General features: G+C 43.0%; 1 protein-coding gene across 3 annotated transcripts in view; it reads left to right on the top strand.

Moving 5' to 3' along the window:
• TTLL13 (tubulin tyrosine ligase like 13) overlaps nucleotides 1-19036 on the top strand; it is a 131943-nt gene that overhangs the window by 81709 nt on the left and 31198 nt on the right. For 2 of the 3 annotated variants that reach the window (XM_069766170.1, XM_069766171.1), the window contains 7 exons: nucleotides 4004-4160; nucleotides 4661-4804; nucleotides 8828-8913; nucleotides 8988-9213; nucleotides 9481-9662; nucleotides 10199-10387; nucleotides 13912-14095. In XM_069766170.1, coding sequence (XP_069622271.1) covers nucleotides 4004-4160; nucleotides 4661-4804; nucleotides 8828-8913; nucleotides 8988-9213; nucleotides 9481-9662; nucleotides 10199-10387; nucleotides 13912-14095 — 1168 coding nt within the window. The remainder of the gene's footprint in view (nucleotides 1-4003; nucleotides 4161-4660; nucleotides 4805-8827; nucleotides 8914-8987; nucleotides 9214-9480; nucleotides 9663-10198; nucleotides 10388-13911; nucleotides 14096-19036) is intronic. The other variant, XM_069766172.1, reaches the window with a different exon arrangement.

Raw genomic sequence — 19036 nt, 5'->3', positions numbered from 1 at the left:
CCTCACACCAGTCCTCCTGTCTGGAAGAGGCCAGGCATCTCAAAATCTGTTCCAACGACTGGTTGGTGCGTTCAGTCTGTCCGTTGGATTCCGGGTGATAAGCAGAGGAAAATGACAACGTAACCCCCAACTTCTTACAAAAAGCTCTCCAAAACCTGGCCACAAACTGCACACCCCTGTCAGACACCACATTCACAGGGATCCCATGCAACCGAACTATATGCTGAATAAACAAGCGAGCCAAGGTTTCAGCAGAAGGCAACGCAGGTAGCGGCACAAAATGAGCTTGCTTTGAAAACCTATCAACCACAACCCAAACTACAGAGTTGCCCTTGGAAGACGGAAGATTAGTGATAAAATCCATGGAGAGGTGTGTCCAGGGTTTATCCGGAATTGGCAAAGGTACCAATTCCCCGGCCGGCCGGACCAGAGAGCTCTTAGAACGAGCACACTTCCCACAAGAATTCACAAACTTTTTGATATCCGAACCCATAGAAGGTCACCAAAAGTTCCTAGCTACTGCCCCCCGGGTAGCTGCAATCCCAGGGTGTGCACTCAACACAGAATCATGAAATTCTTGCAGAAGTGTGAAACGGAAGTGATCGGGTACAAACAGTTTACCTTGGGGTTTATTCCTGGGAGCTTGTGCTTGTGCATTCAAAATCTCCCTCTGTAACTCAGATGAGACTTCAGCCACAACCACTCCAGGTTGAAGAATGGAGGAAGGAGGTTCTGGAGGGGACACAGAATCAAAACTACGGGATAAGGCATCCGCCTTCACATTTTTAGACCCTGGTCGGAATGTAATGGTAAAATTAAACCGAGAAAAAAAAAGTGCCCACCGAGCCTGTCTGGGGGTTAATCTCTTAGCGGACTCGATATAGGCCAAATTTTTATGATCAGTGAAGACCGTAACGGGAAAAACAGCCCCCTCCAGAAAATGCCTCCATTCTTCGAAGGCCAATTTAATTGCCAACAATTCTCTGTTGCCGACATCATAATTTCTCTCGGCCGAAGATAATTTTTTAGAGAAAAAGGCACAGGGTTTAAGGTTAGTAAGGGTGGACGGACCCTGAGACAACACTGCCCCCACCCCCACCTCCGAGGCGTCAACCTCCACGATAAAAGGTTTCGATGGATCGGGTTGTATCAACACGGGTGCTGAAGTGAAACATTTCTTCAGTGTCAGAAAGGAATTTTTTGCGGCCATGGACCAATTTTTTACATCCGCCCCTTAATAAAGACATAACTACCCCCACCCTCTGTCTTTCATTTCCCGAGGCCCGGGGACGCAACTCAAAAAACAACCTGCATCCCTCCCTAAAGACCCTGAATAATTTTTTATCCCCAGAAAAAGAATCGGGTAACTTTACAGGTGGTTCGGGGTCCACCAGGGATACATCAGTGGTGCCCCCCTCCCGGGACTGCAAGGAAGCAGACATCTGTAAAGCACCTGCCACATCTCTCTGCACCTGCTGGTGCGAGTGGACCAGGGCTTGCTGTTCCACAGACAGCTTCTGCAACAACTGGGAGAGCTCATTAATCTGCCCCGTGAGAACCTGTACAGGATCCATGGCATACCAAGAACCCCCCACCAGGGAAAAAGACTGTAAGGTCAGCTATAATGTCACGGTGCCTGGATATCTATGCTGCAGGGGAAGCTGCACACAGCAGCTGAGCAAAATGCCAAGTACTAACCTGAACCCGCGGGACCTTTGACATGAAACAGAGTGTACAGGTAACGAACAGGACCTAGACCATGTGACAGAGTGGGAGGAGGAAAAGGGGCGGAGCCAGACGCCAGGGAAACAGAGAAGGGACAAGCACTAAAGAATTATCAAACAAGCAGAAGTCATAGCCAGGAGATTACGAGGTACCAAAACAGAGAGACAGGGGATTGTCAGTAGCAAAGCCAGAGTTCAGTAGCCAGGAACACAAACAGAGTAAAGCACAGAAAGCAAGACAACGCTATGCAAACCAGGCACACAATCCAGGAGTCACGCATACAGACAGAAACAGAATCTATAGCTGACAGAGAAACCAGGCTAGGAGCGAGTATAAATACCCCTCCCACTATAGAAAAGAGGCTAGCAAAAATTAACCCTGACAGGACATTAACCATGTCCTGACCATGACAACCAGATGTCGGACTCGGTCCCTTTCCGGGACTTCCATTAATTGACACTGATGCTCAAAGTCCTGGAAGAAGCCCTCAATGTCACCTGCAGCCTCATTAAAGGGCTTGAAGTCTTTGCGGGACACTCTGGGGAGTTCCCTCATGGTGGGTGCTGGGGTTAGAGTCTGTCTGGAGCTTCTAGCTGCTTCCAAAGCGATCTGCCTCTCCAGCAATGCCATCTCCTGAGCTCTGTGATTGGCCTCCCTCTCCCTCTCCTCGGCTCTGTGAATGGCCTCTCTCTCCTCGGCTCTGTGAATGGCCTCCCTCTCCTGAGCTCTGTGAATGGCCTCCCTCTTATCGTCTATGGTGGCCTCTTCTCCCAGCAATGCCAACTCCTCCTCGTACCACACAACCCACTGACTTTTTTGGGTATTTACCTCCGGCTGCAGTCTTTCCTCCATTTGCTGTGAGGATCCTTCCTCAGCGTCATCTTGCAGGCGAACTCCTTCCAAAGCCTCAATAAGCTGCTCCTTGGAGAATCCCTTAAAACGGACTCTTACTTCACGGGCCTTTGATTGTAGGCTCCCCAAAGTCCAGTTCTTGTACTCTGCGGTGTTGGTTCCCGATGTTGGGCCATTGTCCTCCATTCCTTCTGCTCTGATCCCTCTGCTGCCAACCAGTTTGTGACGGGGTGTACGGCAGAGCAAGAAGGGACAACAGGCCGAGGGATGATTCCACAGATTTATTATCAAGAAAGCTGGAACAACACATGCAGGTAGATCTACAGAGTCCACAATTAGTCCAACGGAACAGGTTCGGGGGCACCTCCCGATAATCCTTGTGCCAGGTAACAAAGCAATAGTCCACACGAGTCCAAGGGATCCCAAAACAATCTCACGAACAACGAGATATGTCCTCAGCTCAAGTCTCGCCCCGTTCGCTTCTGCATTCCCAGATGGGCGTGGGGTCTTGCCTCAGCTAAGAATCCCCACTCCTTCTCCTTCAAGGATCAACTCACATCTGATCTCAAAATAAGAATGGATTGTCTGAGCTCCTGTGATCCGCCCATGAAGGGGGGTAGGGGTCACACCTTCTATTCAATGGTTGGGTCCACCAGAAGATTCTAGACTGGTGGGCTCCAAGTAGTCTATGTAGTATGTACATGTGACTAGCCACCTGCTGTGAGGAAGAATGGCTATTCCTCCACTAGTGATGTTGACAAAGCTTAATTACATTATAGCTTAGAGCTGCAAGTATTGGGGGAAGGAGACATTGTTACAGTGAACTCCCAGCACAAGAAAATACATAAATTACAGCTAATAGAAACCAGAGAACAGTTACATACATCAAATGGCATATTATTCAAATACAGGACAGGGCAAAAGTACATATCATGACACAGGCACCACCAAGTGGTGAGAGAGTGGTCAGACAAGCCGACTCAAAATACAATCAGAGGCAGAACTACCAAAAGGGATGAGCAGTAAACGTGGTCAGGAACAAGCCAGGAGGTTCAGCAGCGGTCAGAAGCGGATAAGACAAAGTCAGAAGGCAGAAGCGAGTCCGAATATGAACCAAGTCAGGAACCAGAGAATCAAACAGACAAACAGGAAAACGCTGGGAAAAGGGCAGACAGAGGGAGTCAACAGACACAGGGCAAGTCAGGGATCACAGCAGGACAAATCAAGGGCTACCATAGTCAGGTTTACATGCCGAAGGCAGAACTATAGTTGACACCGCCAGCAGGATGCATGGGAGCTAAATAGCAAACCTAAACCCAGAATGAGGCAGAGGAAAGTTAACCCTTGACATGATCCACTATAGTGGATATGAATTTGTTAGTGTTTATTGATATTCATTTTGACCTTTTCTCTTCTTTTACTGTAGTTATGGTGATTTACAGGCTTATTGTCGCACAAAGAAGAACAAGACTTACATCTGCAAGCCTGATAGTGGCTGCCAAGGCAAGGGTATTTTTCTATCCAAAAACATGAAGGACATTAAACATGGTGACCACATGATCTGTCAGCAGTATGTCTCAAAGGTAACATGAATTTTCTTGTTTGCTTCAAGAAAACAGGATATCAGTATGTAAAAAGATTTCATTATTGTCAGCAAACCATTTATTAATCTGTGTACTCATTCTATTAGTCTAAATCTGGTCATACAATAGCTGTTGGCCATCTATCTCTCCCGTCTCCACCATACACTTGACCATTAAGTTTGGCTGAGTGTTCTTGTGTTTCCCATTATAGTAGATCTGAGAGAGCTGCTGTCACTCACCTCTGGCAGCATCTTATCTCCTGGAGAACAATAGGATCGGGCATATAAATTCACACTGCCTGACTCTAATCTCCCTCAACATCAGGTGATCAGTGGTGACCACCATACAAATTACACTGTCAGCTGAAGTCATCAGGTTCGTCCCACTGTAATCTAGTGTGTATTGGTGCCTAAAATCTAAGCAACATCATCAGTATCCTGCCATAGCCATGATCCACAAATGTTATCTTCACACTGACTGATACAGGTATATTTCCACAGCCATTCTTGATTGATGGGTACAAATTTGATCTACGTATATATGTCCTTGTAACATCTTGTGAACCTCTGCGCATTTTCATCTACAAGGAAGGCCTTGCACGTTTTGCAACCATGAGTTATACAGAACCTAGTCACAGCAATCTGGTAAGTAGCTCCTAAGACCCACTAAAACCATATATTTCCCTCTGAAAAAATGTGCATTTTCTACAACATATTTAATGTTTACAGAGATTACCCCCCAAAGAAAACACGGTAGTAGTACTGATATATATATACACTGTGAGGGATCAGTTCTGTGGTATACGCTGGTTTACACACAGGGATTCAGTTTGTCGGTTTAGAACAAACGGGTGGTGTATTAAATGTCCATAAACCATTTGGTTAAGAAAATAAAATAGCCTCTTCTGGGAACAAAAAGATATAACAGAACAAAAATGGAAACTAACCAGTCCATACAAGCACGGCTCACCCAGATAAATGTCAAACCTTCACTCTCACTCCAGCAGGGTCTGAGCAGCACATACAAGGCCTCCTCACCTTCCACACACACAAAGTGAGACAACCCCATCTGCCTTAATCGCTATCTCAAAAAGCGTACTGGAGGTAAGTGAGCAGCTGATCCCATCCAGCTCTTTCAGCTGCTCGTGAAACCTGGACCCATAATCTGGGCCCAATAAAACACTTCTCAGCAATACATGTGCTGGAACCTGCTTCTCCGGGTCCTACATCACCTCGGGGACACAATCTCCCGCCCAAGACCTGTCCAGCTGCCACCTTACAACATATATATATATATACAGTTATATGAAAAAGTTTGGGCACCCCTATTAATCTTAAGCTTAATGTTTTATAAAAATTGTTTTTTTTTGCAACAGCTATTTCAGTTTCATATATCTAATAACTGTTGGACACAGTAATGTTTCTGCCTTGAAATGAGGTTTATTGTACTAACAGAAAATGTGCAATCTGCATTCAAACAAAATTTGACAGGTGCATAAGTATGGGCACCCCTATCATTTTCTTGTTTTAAATACTCCTACCTACTTTTTACTGACTTACTATAGCACTTTGTTTGGTTTTCTAACCTCATTGAGCTTTGAACTTCATAGCCAGGTGTATGCAAGCATGAGAAAAGCTACTTAAAGTGGCCACTTTTTTCTTGCCTTTTTTCTTACAAATTCTAACAGTCTATTCAGTAGGACTATCAGCTGTGTATCCACCAGACTTCTGCACAACACAACTGATGGTCCTAACACCATTTATAAGGCAAGAAATCCCACTTATTAAACCTGACAGGGCACACCTGTGAAGTGAAAACCATTTCCGGTGACTACCTCTTGAAGCTCATCAAGAGAATGCCAAGAGTGTGCAAAGCAGTCATCAAAGCAAAAGGTGGCTACTTTGAAGAACCTAGATTATAAGACATATTTTCAGTTGCTTCACACTTTTTTGTTAAGTATATAATTCTATATGTGTTAATTCATAGTTTTGATGCCTTCAGTGTGAATGTACAATTTTCATGAAAATACAAAAAAATCTTTAAATCAGAAGGTGTGTCCAACCTTTTGGTCTGCACTGTGTGTATATATATATATATATATATATATATATATATAATTTTATTGAAACATCAGTGATAACAGACATTGGAAGAGTATAACCGTTAAATATGAAGGCTGTGTCTTAATATCCAGACTAGGAACATCTTCAACCAATTCTGCAAATAACTTGTTTGTATGAATTTTACATATCCCTTAACCTCCACCTCCAAACCAGCCCCCACCCACCTACCTCTTTATTCCCTTGCTATATCAAAATGACAGGTAATTCAGTTTGGCTCTGAGTGCTCAACACTTACACCAAGTTTTATAACATATTTAAATATATTTTTCCACCTAGCAACAATAAACTAAAAATGACATCCGATGCCAATAGCTCAGAAATTACTGCCAGGCATTTAATACAATCTCCCCATTGTTTGCCAAACTTGCTAACAGCTCCTCTTTTAATATACACCTTTTTCCATTAGGGTTGTATTGTTTAATCCCCACACTATCTCATCAGTCAAGGGAAGGCTAGTTGCTAGACAGTGTTTAGCAATAGTCTACATTACATGATTTTTGCTATGGTTAACTGCCCTGGGGAAGATTCTCCAATTCCCCACAAGACCCAGAACACAAGATTTAAAATTAATAGAAATTGGAATATTAAAGACCTCACGAATTAGTTTACCAATGTTATCCCATAACTCCCTCAATTGCGTTCAAGACCAAAACATACGAAGGAGATCTGCTCCTCCTTCCCCAACGATCATCAGCCCTGAGACCCATCGGGTATAATGCTTTTGGGGTTCTATAAATTCAATGAATCAAAAATAATTGTGACCTCCTCTGGGCTGTGTTAATTGATATTCCCTGTGTTGGTTCCAAAATGTTCTCCCATGCCTCCATGGATATTTGTACCACTTATCTCTCCTGTTGTGAATTTTGCTCTTGGGCTCCCTCCGGTGGTTATGAGTGGTAGTGCTGCGGTAGTTGGATCGCAGCATTTATCAGGTGTATCCATTTTTTGCAATTTGGGCTGGGCTATTTAAGTCCTGCTTTATCCTTTGTCAGTGCCAGTTGTCCATTGTTTTTGGAGGATTCACATCCATACTTGGTCTCTCCTGGTCTGCTGTTCATTTCTTCAAAGATAAGTTCTGGCCTTGTTTTTGCTGTCCACCTGCTGTGGACCTTATTGTCTGTGCATTTTCTTGTTTTGTCCAGCTTTGTCTGTGAAGGATTTTTTGCAGCCAAGCTGTGTCTCTGGAGATGCAGATATACCTTCCATGTCGTTAGTCAGATGTGGTGTTTTGTATTTTCTGTGGTGGATATTTTCTAGTGTTTTTATACTGACCGCATAGTATTCTGTCCTATTCTTCCTTTTTAGCCAGTATGGCCTCCTATGCTAAATCCTGATTTCATGTCTGCGTATGTTATTTCCCTCTCCTTTCACAGTCAATATTTGTGGGCGGCTGTCTATCCTTTGGGGATTTTCTCTGAGGCAAGATAGTTTTCCCGTTTCTGTCTTTAGGGGTAGTTAGTTCTTAGGCTGTGTCGAGGGGTCTAGGGAGTGTTAGGTACCCCCCACGGCTACTTCTAGTTGCGCTGCTAGTTCAGGGTTTGCGGTCAGTAAAGGTACCACCTTCTCCAGAGTACGTCTCATGCTGATCCTAGTCCACCAGAGCATAACACTCTCCCACCTATTTTTAACTGAGGTCATATGATCACGTTGTCATGGGTTTGCCATGACAGAGAGGAGCCAGAAGACCGCAGTGTCTGATTTCGCCTACTGCACTGATTAGAAGCACTTCACCTTCATATTAAATGGTACAGGTATCTTTTAGCAGGGCAGGGGTAAATTTGCTCTGTTGAGAGCTCCTGGAAACTTTCCTGCATTAAGGCTCAGCTGTTCGTTGCTAGCCATTCCCATCTCCTATATATCTGGACCCTGGCAAGCAGTCATTGTCAGAGATAGCTTTTGTTGCATGGCTCGAAGTTGTTGTTGGCTGTTATTTGAAAAGGTGTTTGGTGGATTTACAGTATCTGTGACTGTTGCTAGGTTTTGGGTGTGTGATAATTCTCCTTCTTCTCCTACTTTGGTTTAACCCCATCCTCCACTCCTTGGTGCATTCCTCTGTTGTTTGTGTGAGTATATTTGTGTGATTGGTATTTTTCATTATCCCTTTTTGTATTACTTTGTTAGTCTGGCTGGTTGGTGTATTATAGGTACACTACTACTCCCTCTTCTATGGGTAGGGGAAGGGTACAGACTGAGGGCAGATTTAGTAGCTAAGACAAGGTACGTGGCCCCGGCATCTTCACCATCAGAAGTAATCCAGGGATCCGGGTGAGTTTGGGTACCCTTAGCGTTAGGGACAGGGAAGGATCTACTAGTCCTGGGACACCCGACAACAGAGTCGTGACACACAAAGAATTCTTGGTAGCGGAGAATTACACATCAATCAGATAATATCTTTAGTAGTTTTACCCTTCACTACACAATCTTGTATCTCATTGCTTGAGATGGAGGTAACAGAAACAGATTCCTGTGTACTTACAGCATGCCTCAGTTGTAAATGTCTGGAAAACTCTGAGTTACTTAAGTTAGTAAAATTCATTCTGACAGGACGATGTCTGTATGCACCTGACCAATTATGCCATCAACAAGCACAGCGACAACTTTATCAGAGATGACATGACGGGAAGTAAGAGGTGAGTGCTGTGTGCTGCAGTGGGTACAGTTATGTTTTGTATGATTTGTGTACATTTTATATTTTGAATAATAGAAAACTATCAACTCTAAGGACCTGGCTGGAGAGCAACACGTACAACACAGTAAAGCTGTGGGAAGATATTGAGGATGTAGTTATAAAGACTCTGATATCTGCACACCCCATCCTGAAGCACAATTACAGAACCTGCTTCCCAAATCATATCGCAGGCAGCGCTTGTTTCGAGATTCTAGGATTTGACATCTTAGTGGACAAAAAATTAAAACCTTGGCTGCTGGAGGTAAAATCTCAAATGTCAATATAAAAATGTGAGAAAAGTTATGACGCTAGCCTGCTATGGTTTTTGTGGTGTTTTTATATAGATGTGACTTTGTGGTGTGTATCCTAGGATCCATGGGCACAAACTAAGTGCTCCCGAAGTTGCAAAGACCAAATGTGGTTTGACACCTTTCAAATGTAGGGTACAATAAATACATTATTATAAATGGTACTTGGAGAATAGCGCTTGGTTTTTACTTTGTGTAAGATGTATTCTTGTTTTCTGTAGGTGAATCATTCCCCAAGCTTTACCACAGACTCACGCTTGGATAGGGAAGTGAAGGATGCCCTACTTCAGGATACCCTTAATTTGATCAATCTTCGGGCTTGCGACAAAAGAAAAGTTCTTGAAGAAGATAAACGCAAAGTTAAGGAACGCTTACTTCAGCGGAATGTGCCCAAAGAAAACAGGTAATAAGTTCACGTTTTGAAGCAATTAAAGGAATAGTCTAGGCACAACACATTGATAATTTATCCGTAGGCATGATGGCCGTTAAATATGTCATCATTATCCAATCTGTGGGTGTCCACCACCTGGCACCCCCGTGATCAGCTGTTATTTGCTTCTATGGCCAAAGTATAAAAATGCTTCAAATGAAGCTGAATACACTGTGTAGCAGGCACTGCTGAGTACTGCAGAACAGCTATTATTCTTTTGATAACAGCTGATCTGTGGGGGTGCCGGGGGTCCTTGAAGTATCATCCACTGCACAAGATTCCTTTTATAATGTTGTATAGCAATAACTAAACAATAGTTTAGAAATATAATCAGACATTCAGTGTACTTTAACGTGCTTAGTTTTGTTACTAATAAGTGATGTGGTCATGGATGCAATAAATGGCAATTACAGCAAGGGAGTAAAACATTAAAATGTGTTCATTTATTTCACCACCTTCATATAGTCACTGACATTGTTGTTGTTGTGTCCACGTTTGCTTGTTTACAGACGGGAGCAGTTGGAAAGCACCCAGGCTGCTTGGCTGGAACAAGTAGGAAAGTATGAGGACAGCCACCTGGGAGGTTATCAACGGATTTACCCACAAGCCACGGCAGATAAATACGAGAAGTTCTTCAAACACAGTGGGTCTTTGTTCCAGGAGACTGCTGCTTCTAGGGCCAGAGAGGAGTGTGCCAGGTAATGAATTACTTAAGGGTGTTGACTTTGACACCTGGTACGAGCAAGGCACCTTGAAATTGGCACATCATTAGGTTAGGACTGGCAGCTAATTTAATCTTATGGATTACTCAGTCATATTTTTGGCATACATAACTATGGTAAATGTGTTCGAGGGGTAGCAATTGCAACCTAGGGGAAGAAAAATATATACAGTATATATATACGGTATATATATATATTTGATATGTATATACAGTTGCAGACAGAATTATTCAACCCTCATCCTCATTGCAAATTAGGCTTATTAGTAAAATTTACAAATGTTTTGAAATTTGCAATAAATAAATCAAATAAGAACAATTTGAAAAGCTCAATACAAATCAATTCAACTAGTATAACAATAGAAACAGATACCTCAGTGACATGTTGTAAACATCACAATAGGGCTGAAAATAGCCCACTCAAAGAAGAGAAAGAGAAAACCCACTCCAAAATTACATATATCAAAAGGAGAAATAGGAGTAATCAGGTACAATATGCTAAAAAAGTCATTAATTGATAATTCGAAATCCACAAAAAGTATATTATAAGTAACACCATTAAATATATAAGAAAAACCATATGCAGGAGGAAAATACAAATGATCAAGGACCAAACAATTGCAACTGCCCCATTTGTGCAAATAATGACATACTATAAAGTGCAAATGCATTAGAAAGTCACCTTTGAAAGGCAAGCCCATACACCCTGAGGTGAATATCAAGTGACTCTGTCAAAGTACGGCCACAGGGAGAAGGTTGCTTACCAGAGGCAGGAATTGAAGGGTCCTGAGCCGGGTGTGGATACCCCAGATACCCCGACACGCATTTCGCGAGTCCAATGCACCGCTTTCTCAAGGGGAACATTAACATGCAGCAACCAGGACCTTTTATGCTCCTGTGATAGGGCATGTAGTACAAAGCTGCCAATAGCAGCGGAGGAATCGGCGCATGCGCACCATCCGCCCCGGGTCCCGGCAAGTGCAGTAGAGCGTCAACATTGCTGCACACGCGCAGGGAGAATGAAGTCCCCGCGCGTCAGAGCAAGGTAAAAGACGCACCGCCGCACGCCAGGAATCCAGGGCGGTGGCGCGCATGTGCACAGCCACTGCATCACCAATGGAAAACGCCATACAAGAATAATATATCTCTACAACAAAGGTGAACATTGGACTAAACTAGCCAAATATACAAATGAATGCTTTATAGTATGTAATCATTTGCACAAATGGGGCACTTGCAATTGTTTGGTCCTTTATATTTTGTATTTTCCTCCTGCATATGGTTTTCTTATATATTTAATGGTGTTACTTATAATATACTTTTTGTGGATTTCGAATTATCAATAAATGACTTTTTAACATATTATACCTGATTTCTCCTTTTGATATAACTAGTATAACAGGTGGGTTCTCCAATTTCTACTCAAAATGCCACTTTTAATAACTACTGCAGTCTAAGGATTATTCACAGCTCCATGACCTGCATCTTTAGTATCGTGTAGAGCCACTTTAGCTATTATGATCGGATGCAAGCATGATGCATAGTTAGAAGACAATGTTCCTCAGGCAATTACCCCATTCCTTAATGGCCTCCGGTTCACTAATATCTTGGTCTGTGTGCAGCAAACACTTTCTTCAAATCTAATTGGACAGCACGGTGGCTCAGTGGTTAGCACTGTTACTTTGCAGCTCTGGGGTCCTGGGTTCAAATCCCACCAAGGATAATATCTGCAAGGAGTCTATCTGTTCTCCCCGTGTTTGCGTGGGCTTCCTCCTGGTTCTCCGGTTTCCTCCCACACTCCAAAGACATACTGATAGGGAATTTTGATTGTGAGCCCCAATGGGACAGCGATGATAATGTCTGTAAAGCGCTGCAGAATAAGATGGAGATACCATTTTCTAAGTGGTTCATGTCAGATGACTGTGACGGCCTCTAGAATCTGCCATGCCGAAGAAGTATGCTGACACAAAGCCGTGGTGGGCTTAAGGGTATGTGCACACGATGCAGATTTACTGCAGAACTGCAGCAGAAACGCTGCAGAACTGCACTGTGATTACAGTACAATGTAAATCAATGTGAAAAAAAAAAGCTGTGCACATGGTGCAGAAAAATCTGCGCAGAAACGCTGCAGATTTCAAAGAAGTGCATGTCACTTCTTTTGTGCAGTTCTGCAGCATTTCTGCACCCCTCCATAATAGAAATCTGCAGGTGCGTTTTTGATGCGTTTTTGTGCAGATTTGTGCACAAAAAACGCATCAAAAACGCGTCAAAAACGCATCAAAAACGCACCTGCGGATTCTGCCAGGAGATGCAGATTTAGTGCAGAACTGCAGCAGATTTTTCTGCACCAAATCTGCATCGTGTGCACACAGCCTTACAGTATGCTTGGGATCACTGTACAGTTGGAAGGTCCAATGCCGCACAATCTTCAGTGTTCTTACAGAGGACATCTTAACTAATCGGCCTCCTTTGTGTTGAATTAGCAGAAACCACGTGTTACACTAGTTGTGTTGAGGTAATACATTGTTGTTAGTTGATTAGTTTATTGCAAGTATCATAAAGTTTGTAAGTTTTGCTAATAAACCTAATTTGTAAAGTTGGGGCTTGAATAATTTTGATTGCAACTGTGTATATAACATTAAAGGGAACCTGTCACCCCGTTTTTTCAGTAGGAGATAAAAATACCGTTAAATAGGGCCTGAGCTGTGCTTTACAATAGGGTATTTTTTGTCCCCTGATTCCCTACCTATGCTGCCGAAATACCTTACAAAAGTGGCCTTTTTCGCCTGTCAATAAGGCTGGTCAGGTCGGATGGGCGTGGTCACAGCGCTGTTTCTCCCCCACATCTTGCTTATGTTCCCGTTGGTGGCGTAGTGCTTCTCGCAAGTGCCGAATGCACTGCGCAGCTGTAGAAAAAGGCCGCGCGTGCGCAGATGGAGTCTCCGTGTTCCCGGGGCTTCAGGAAAATGGCCGCGGGATGCCGCGCGTGCGCAGATGGACATCGCGGCGGCCATTTTCCTGAAGCCGAGTTCGAATCTCGGCTTCAGGAAAATGGCCGCCGCGATGTCCATCTGCGCACGCGCGGCATCCCGCGGCCATTTTCCTGAAGCCCTGGGAAGCAGGAGACCATCTGCGCACGCGCGGCCTCAGGAAGATGGCCGCGCCCACCGAGAAACCGCTGAATAGCGGCGAGCGCGCTCTTTTTCTACAGCTGCGCAGTGCATTCGGCACTTGCGCATGCGAGAAGCACTACGCCACCAACGGGAACATAAGCAAGATGTGGGGGAGAAACAGCGCTGTGACCACGCCCATCCGACCTGACCAGCCTGATTGACAGGCGAAAAAGGCCACTTTTGTAAGGTATTTCGGCAGCATTTATTAGGGAATCAGGGGACAAAAAATACCCTATTGTAAAGCACAGCTCAGGCCCTATTTAACGGTATTTTTATCTCCTACTGAAAAAACGGGGTGACAGGTTCCCTTTAAACTTTTATCTGACAGACAGCAGCTAGAAGAACTACGACTGAAACAAGAACAGAAGGAAATACCTTTTCCAAAAAAGAAGAAAGAGCAAAAAGATGCCTTGCAAGGAGAGTCAGCAGGTGAAAAGCCGGTGAAATACAAGGTGACAAGAAGACCATCCACTCGGGCTCTGTCCAGTGGCCATAAAACTGCAGAGAAAATGGTAAACTAGAGATTTAATTCTAACATAAATTTGATCAATGTTCTTATAAAATGATAGAAATGAGCAATAAAATCAAACTCCGTACTATCTTCATCTACTTTACTTTATTCCTCAATTTATTTTACCATACATTTGTCTACTTAGGGAACTCAGCCATTCGGTATCAGATGTTCTTTCATGAAATCTGCTGAGTTTATTCCATCTCATGAATTGTAAAGATCACACTCCTCCTTGCCCTCATGCAGCGTCGGACTGGAACACCTTGGGCCCACCAGAGAAAATCATTCTTGGAGCCCACTATGTAGCTACATAGAAATAAATACAACACCACCAATTGTGCGGTACAACTTGCTAATATCTGGGTATAATGTAAGGTACTACACGTCGTAATGATCTAGCAGGGGTTGGCATAGCCCCCCTCATAGAATATAATGTAGCCCCCTAATAGAATATAATGTAGCCCCCTCCTAATATATAATGTAGCCCCTCATAGAATATAATGCAGCCCTCATATACAGCTCTGGCAAAAATTAAGAGACCACTGCAATATGTTCAGTTTGTCTGATTTTTCTCTTTATAGATATATTTTTGAGTAAAATGTAAATTGTTCTTTTAGTCTATAAACTTCTGACAACATGTCTATGAATTTCCAAGCAATAAATTTAGTATTTTTTTTCTGACAAAGAAAAATGGTCAAAATTAAAAAAAAACAGTGTTTTCATACCTCAAATAATGCAAAGAAAACAAGTTCATAATCATTTAGAAACAACAATACTAATGTTTTAGCTCAGGAAGAGTTCAGAAATCAATATTTTGTGGAATAACCATGATTTCATGCGTCTTGGCATGTTTTCCAACAGTCTTTCACATTGCTTCTGGCACAAAAATGTAAGCAGTTCTTCTTTGTTTGATGGCTTGTGACTATCCATCATCCTCTTGATTATATTCCAGATGTTTTCAATGGGGTTCAGGTCTGGAGATTGGGTTGCCCATGACAGGGATTAGATGTGGTGGTCTTTTAATTTTTGCCAGAGCTGTAGTATAATGCAGCCCCCTCGTAGAATAGAATGCAGTCCTACAGTATCATGGCCACCACGTACTCCCTTGCTTATTGATATATACAGTATTTTTCGGACCATAAAACACACCGGACCATTATTAAATCCAAACAGAAAAAAGGAAGCATATGCCTATAATAAAATTTCAAACAACTTTCTTAAAGAATAACCAAATATAAAAGGAAAAGGTTTCTTTAAAAAAAAATGAAGATACAAATGCAAAAAGAACAACCACCATAACAGATTGTATACCCCAAGATATTAGATCAGTGTCTCCATAAATCACCACTCAAATTTATATATATGTAAATTACATGTGTGGACCTAATAGTACAGGGAAAAATACAGTGCATTCCCATGCCTATGATACTTGCCCTATACAGTACAATGATCAAATAAAGTGCATAGTATATGGTGCTAATACAAGGGCTACCAGAACATATATATTGCACATTTATCGCTAAAAAGACACATTATTAGGGCAAAAGTAACTCTTAATATAACATTAGGAAAAGGTCTTCACAAGTAAAGGTAAGAGATCAGTTCACATTAGGGTACCGTCTCACAGTGCCACTTTTGTCGCTACGACGGTACGATCCGTGACGTTCCAGCGATATCCATACGATATCGCTGTGTCTGACACGCAGCAGCGATCAGGGACCCTGCTCAGAATCGTACGTCGTAGCAGATCGTTTGGAACTTTCTTTCGTCGCTGGATCTCCCGCTGTCATCGCTGGATCGGTGTGTGTGACACCGATCCAGCGATGCGTTTGCTTGTAACCAGGGTAAACATCGGGTTACTACGCGCAGGGCCGCGCTTAGTAACCCGATGTTTACCCTGGTTACCAGCGTAAATGTAAAAAAAAAAAAATAATACATACTTACATTCCGGTGTCCGTCAGGTCCCTTGCCGTCTGCTTCCCGCACTGACTGACTGCCGGCCGTAAAGTGAAAGCAGAGCACAGCGCGCTGTGCTGTGCTTTCACTTTACGGCCGGCAGTCAGTCAGTGCGGGAAGCAGACGGCAAGGGACCTGACGGACACCGGAATGTAAGTATGTACTGTTTTTTTTTTTTTACATTTACGCTGGTAACCAGGGTAAACATCGGGTTACTAAGCGCGGCCCTGCGCTTAGTAACCCGATGTTTACCCTGGTTACCCGGGGACTTCGGCATCGTTGGTCGCTGGAGAGCTGTCTGTGTGACAGCTCTCCAGCGACCACACAGCGACGCTGCAGCGATTGACATCGTTGTCGTATCGCTGCAGCGTCGTCTCAGTGTGACGGTACCCTTAGTTTCGCATGCAGCTTCTTCCAGGGGGGTTTTCCGGACTATTAGATGCACCTAGGCTTTAAAGGAGGAAAATAGAAAAAAAATTGAAGTAAAAAATGTGGTCAATTCTGTACTAATATCCCCCATCCTGAATTATACATACTTTCGTATATATATATATATATATATATATATATATATATACAGTTAGGTCCATATATATTTGGACAGAGACAATATTTTTCTAATTTTGGTTATAGACATTACCACAATGAATTTTAAACAAAACAATTCAGATGCAGTTGAAGTTCAGACTTTCAGCTTTCATTTGAGGGTATCCACATTAAAATTGGATGAAGGGTTTAGGAGTTTCAGCTCCTTAACATGTGCCACCCTGTTTTTAAAGGGACCAAAAGTAATTGGACAGATTCAATAATTTTAAATAAAATGTTAATTTTTAGTACTTGGTTGAAAATCCTTTGTTGGCAATGGCTGCCTGAAGTCTTGAACTCATGGACATCACCAGACGCTGTGTTTCCTCCTTTTTGATGCTCTGCCAGGCCTACACTGCGATGGTTTTCAGTTGCTGTTTATTTGTGGGCCTTTCTGTCTGAAGTTTAGTCTTTAACAAGTGAAATGCATGCTCAATTGGGTTGAGATCAGGTGACTGACTTGGCCATTCAAGAATATTCCACTTCTTTGCTTTAATAAACTCCTGGGTTGCTTTGGCTTTATGTGTTGGGTCATTGTACATCTGTAGTATGAAACGACGACCAATCAGTTTGGCTGCATTTGGCTAGATGTGAGCACACAGTATGTTTCTGAATACCTCAGAATTCATTCGGCTGCTTCTGTCCTGTGTCACATCATCAATAAACACTAGTGACCCCGTGCCACTGGCAGCCATGCATGCCCAAGCAAACACACTGCCTCCGCCGTGTTTTACAGATGATGTGGTATGCTTTGGATCATGAGCTGTACCACGCCTTCGCCATACTTTTCTCTTTCCATCATTCTGGTAGAGTTTGATCTTGGTTTCATCTGTCCAAAGAATGCTCTTCCAGAACTGTGCTGGATTTTTTAGATGTTTTTTAACAAAATCCAGTCTAGCCTTTTTATTCTTGATGCTTATGAGTGGCTTGCACCGTGCAGTGAACCCTCTGTATTTACTTTCATGCAGTCTTCTCTTTATGGTAGATTTGGATATTGATATGCCGACCTCCTGGAGAGTGTTGGTCACTTCGTTGGCTGTTGTGAAGGGGTTTCTCTTCACCATGGAGATTATTCTGCGATCATCCACCACTGATGTCTTCCGTGGGCGCCCAGGTCTTTTTGCATTGATGAGTTCACCAGAGCTTTCTTTCTTTCTCAGGATGTACCAAATTGTAGATTTTGCCACTCCTAATATTGTAACAATTGCTCGGATGTTTTTTTTTTCTGTTTTCGCAGCTTAAGGATGGCTTGTTTCACCTACATGGAGAGCTCCTTTGACCGCATGTTTACCTCACAGCAAAACCTTCCAAATGCAAGCACCACACCTCCAATCAACTCCAGCCCTTTTATCTGCTTAATTGAGAATGACATAACGAAGGGATTGCCCACACCTGTCCATGAAACAGCCTTGGAGTCAATTGTCCAATTACTTTTGGTCCCTTTAAAAACAGGGTGGCAAATGTTGAAGAGCTGAAACTCCTAAACCTTTCATCCAATTTTAATGTGCATACCCTCAAATGAAAGCTGAAAGTCTGACCTTCAGCTGCATCTGAACTGTTTAGTTTAAAATTCATTGTGGTAATGTCTATAACCAAAATTAGAAAAATGTTGTCTCTGTCCAAATATATATGGACCTAACTGTATATATATATATATATATATATATATATATATATATATATATATACGAAAGTATTCGGCCCCCTGGAACTTTTCAACCTTTTCCCACATATCATGCTTCAAACATACAGATACCAAATGTAAATTTTGGGTGAAGAATCAACAACAAGTGGAACACAATTGTGAAGTTGAACGAAATTTATTGCTTATTTTAAATTTTTGTGGAAATTCAAAAACTGAAACGTGGGGCCTGCAATATTATTTGGCCCCTTTAACTTAATATTTTGTTGCGCCAGCTTTTGCTGCGATTATATCAGGATCCTGTCAGCGCCGGCGCACTGCCATGGCTGAACAGGGTGACTCACCCACACTGCGGGAGAGCCCAGGGTCAGATGTCGCAGGGAAAGCTCAGGCAGACGGGACCTGAGCAGCGTGCTGAGTATGACAGAGAACAGAAGGACCTACGATCATGTGACCACGGAGGTGGAGCTTAGTGTCCTGCTGCTGGAGATTAGTGCAGGATTCTACAGGGAACCTGAAGTATAGGAGAGGGGAACTCAGGTCAGACAGGCGGGGGTCATACACGGAGAGGGTGGCGTGGTACAGAAGGGGCAAGCAGAGAATAGTCAGAACGTAAGCAAGGAGTCATACACGGAGATAGCAGCGCAGTACAAGAGGGACAGGCAGAACTCTAAACGAGGACAGAACCAGATCAGAACCAGACATACATAAAGTACAAGCACAGGCACAAAGCACAGACACAGGCACAGACACAGGGTC

Source organism: Ranitomeya imitator, chromosome 4, assembly GCF_032444005.1.
Source record: "Ranitomeya imitator isolate aRanImi1 chromosome 4, aRanImi1.pri, whole genome shotgun sequence".
In the NCBI taxonomy this organism is placed as follows: Eukaryota; Metazoa; Chordata; class Amphibia; order Anura; family Dendrobatidae; genus Ranitomeya; species Ranitomeya imitator.
The sequence above is the reverse complement of the archived record's forward strand: the minus strand, read 5'-3'. Positions and strand labels throughout refer to the sequence as shown.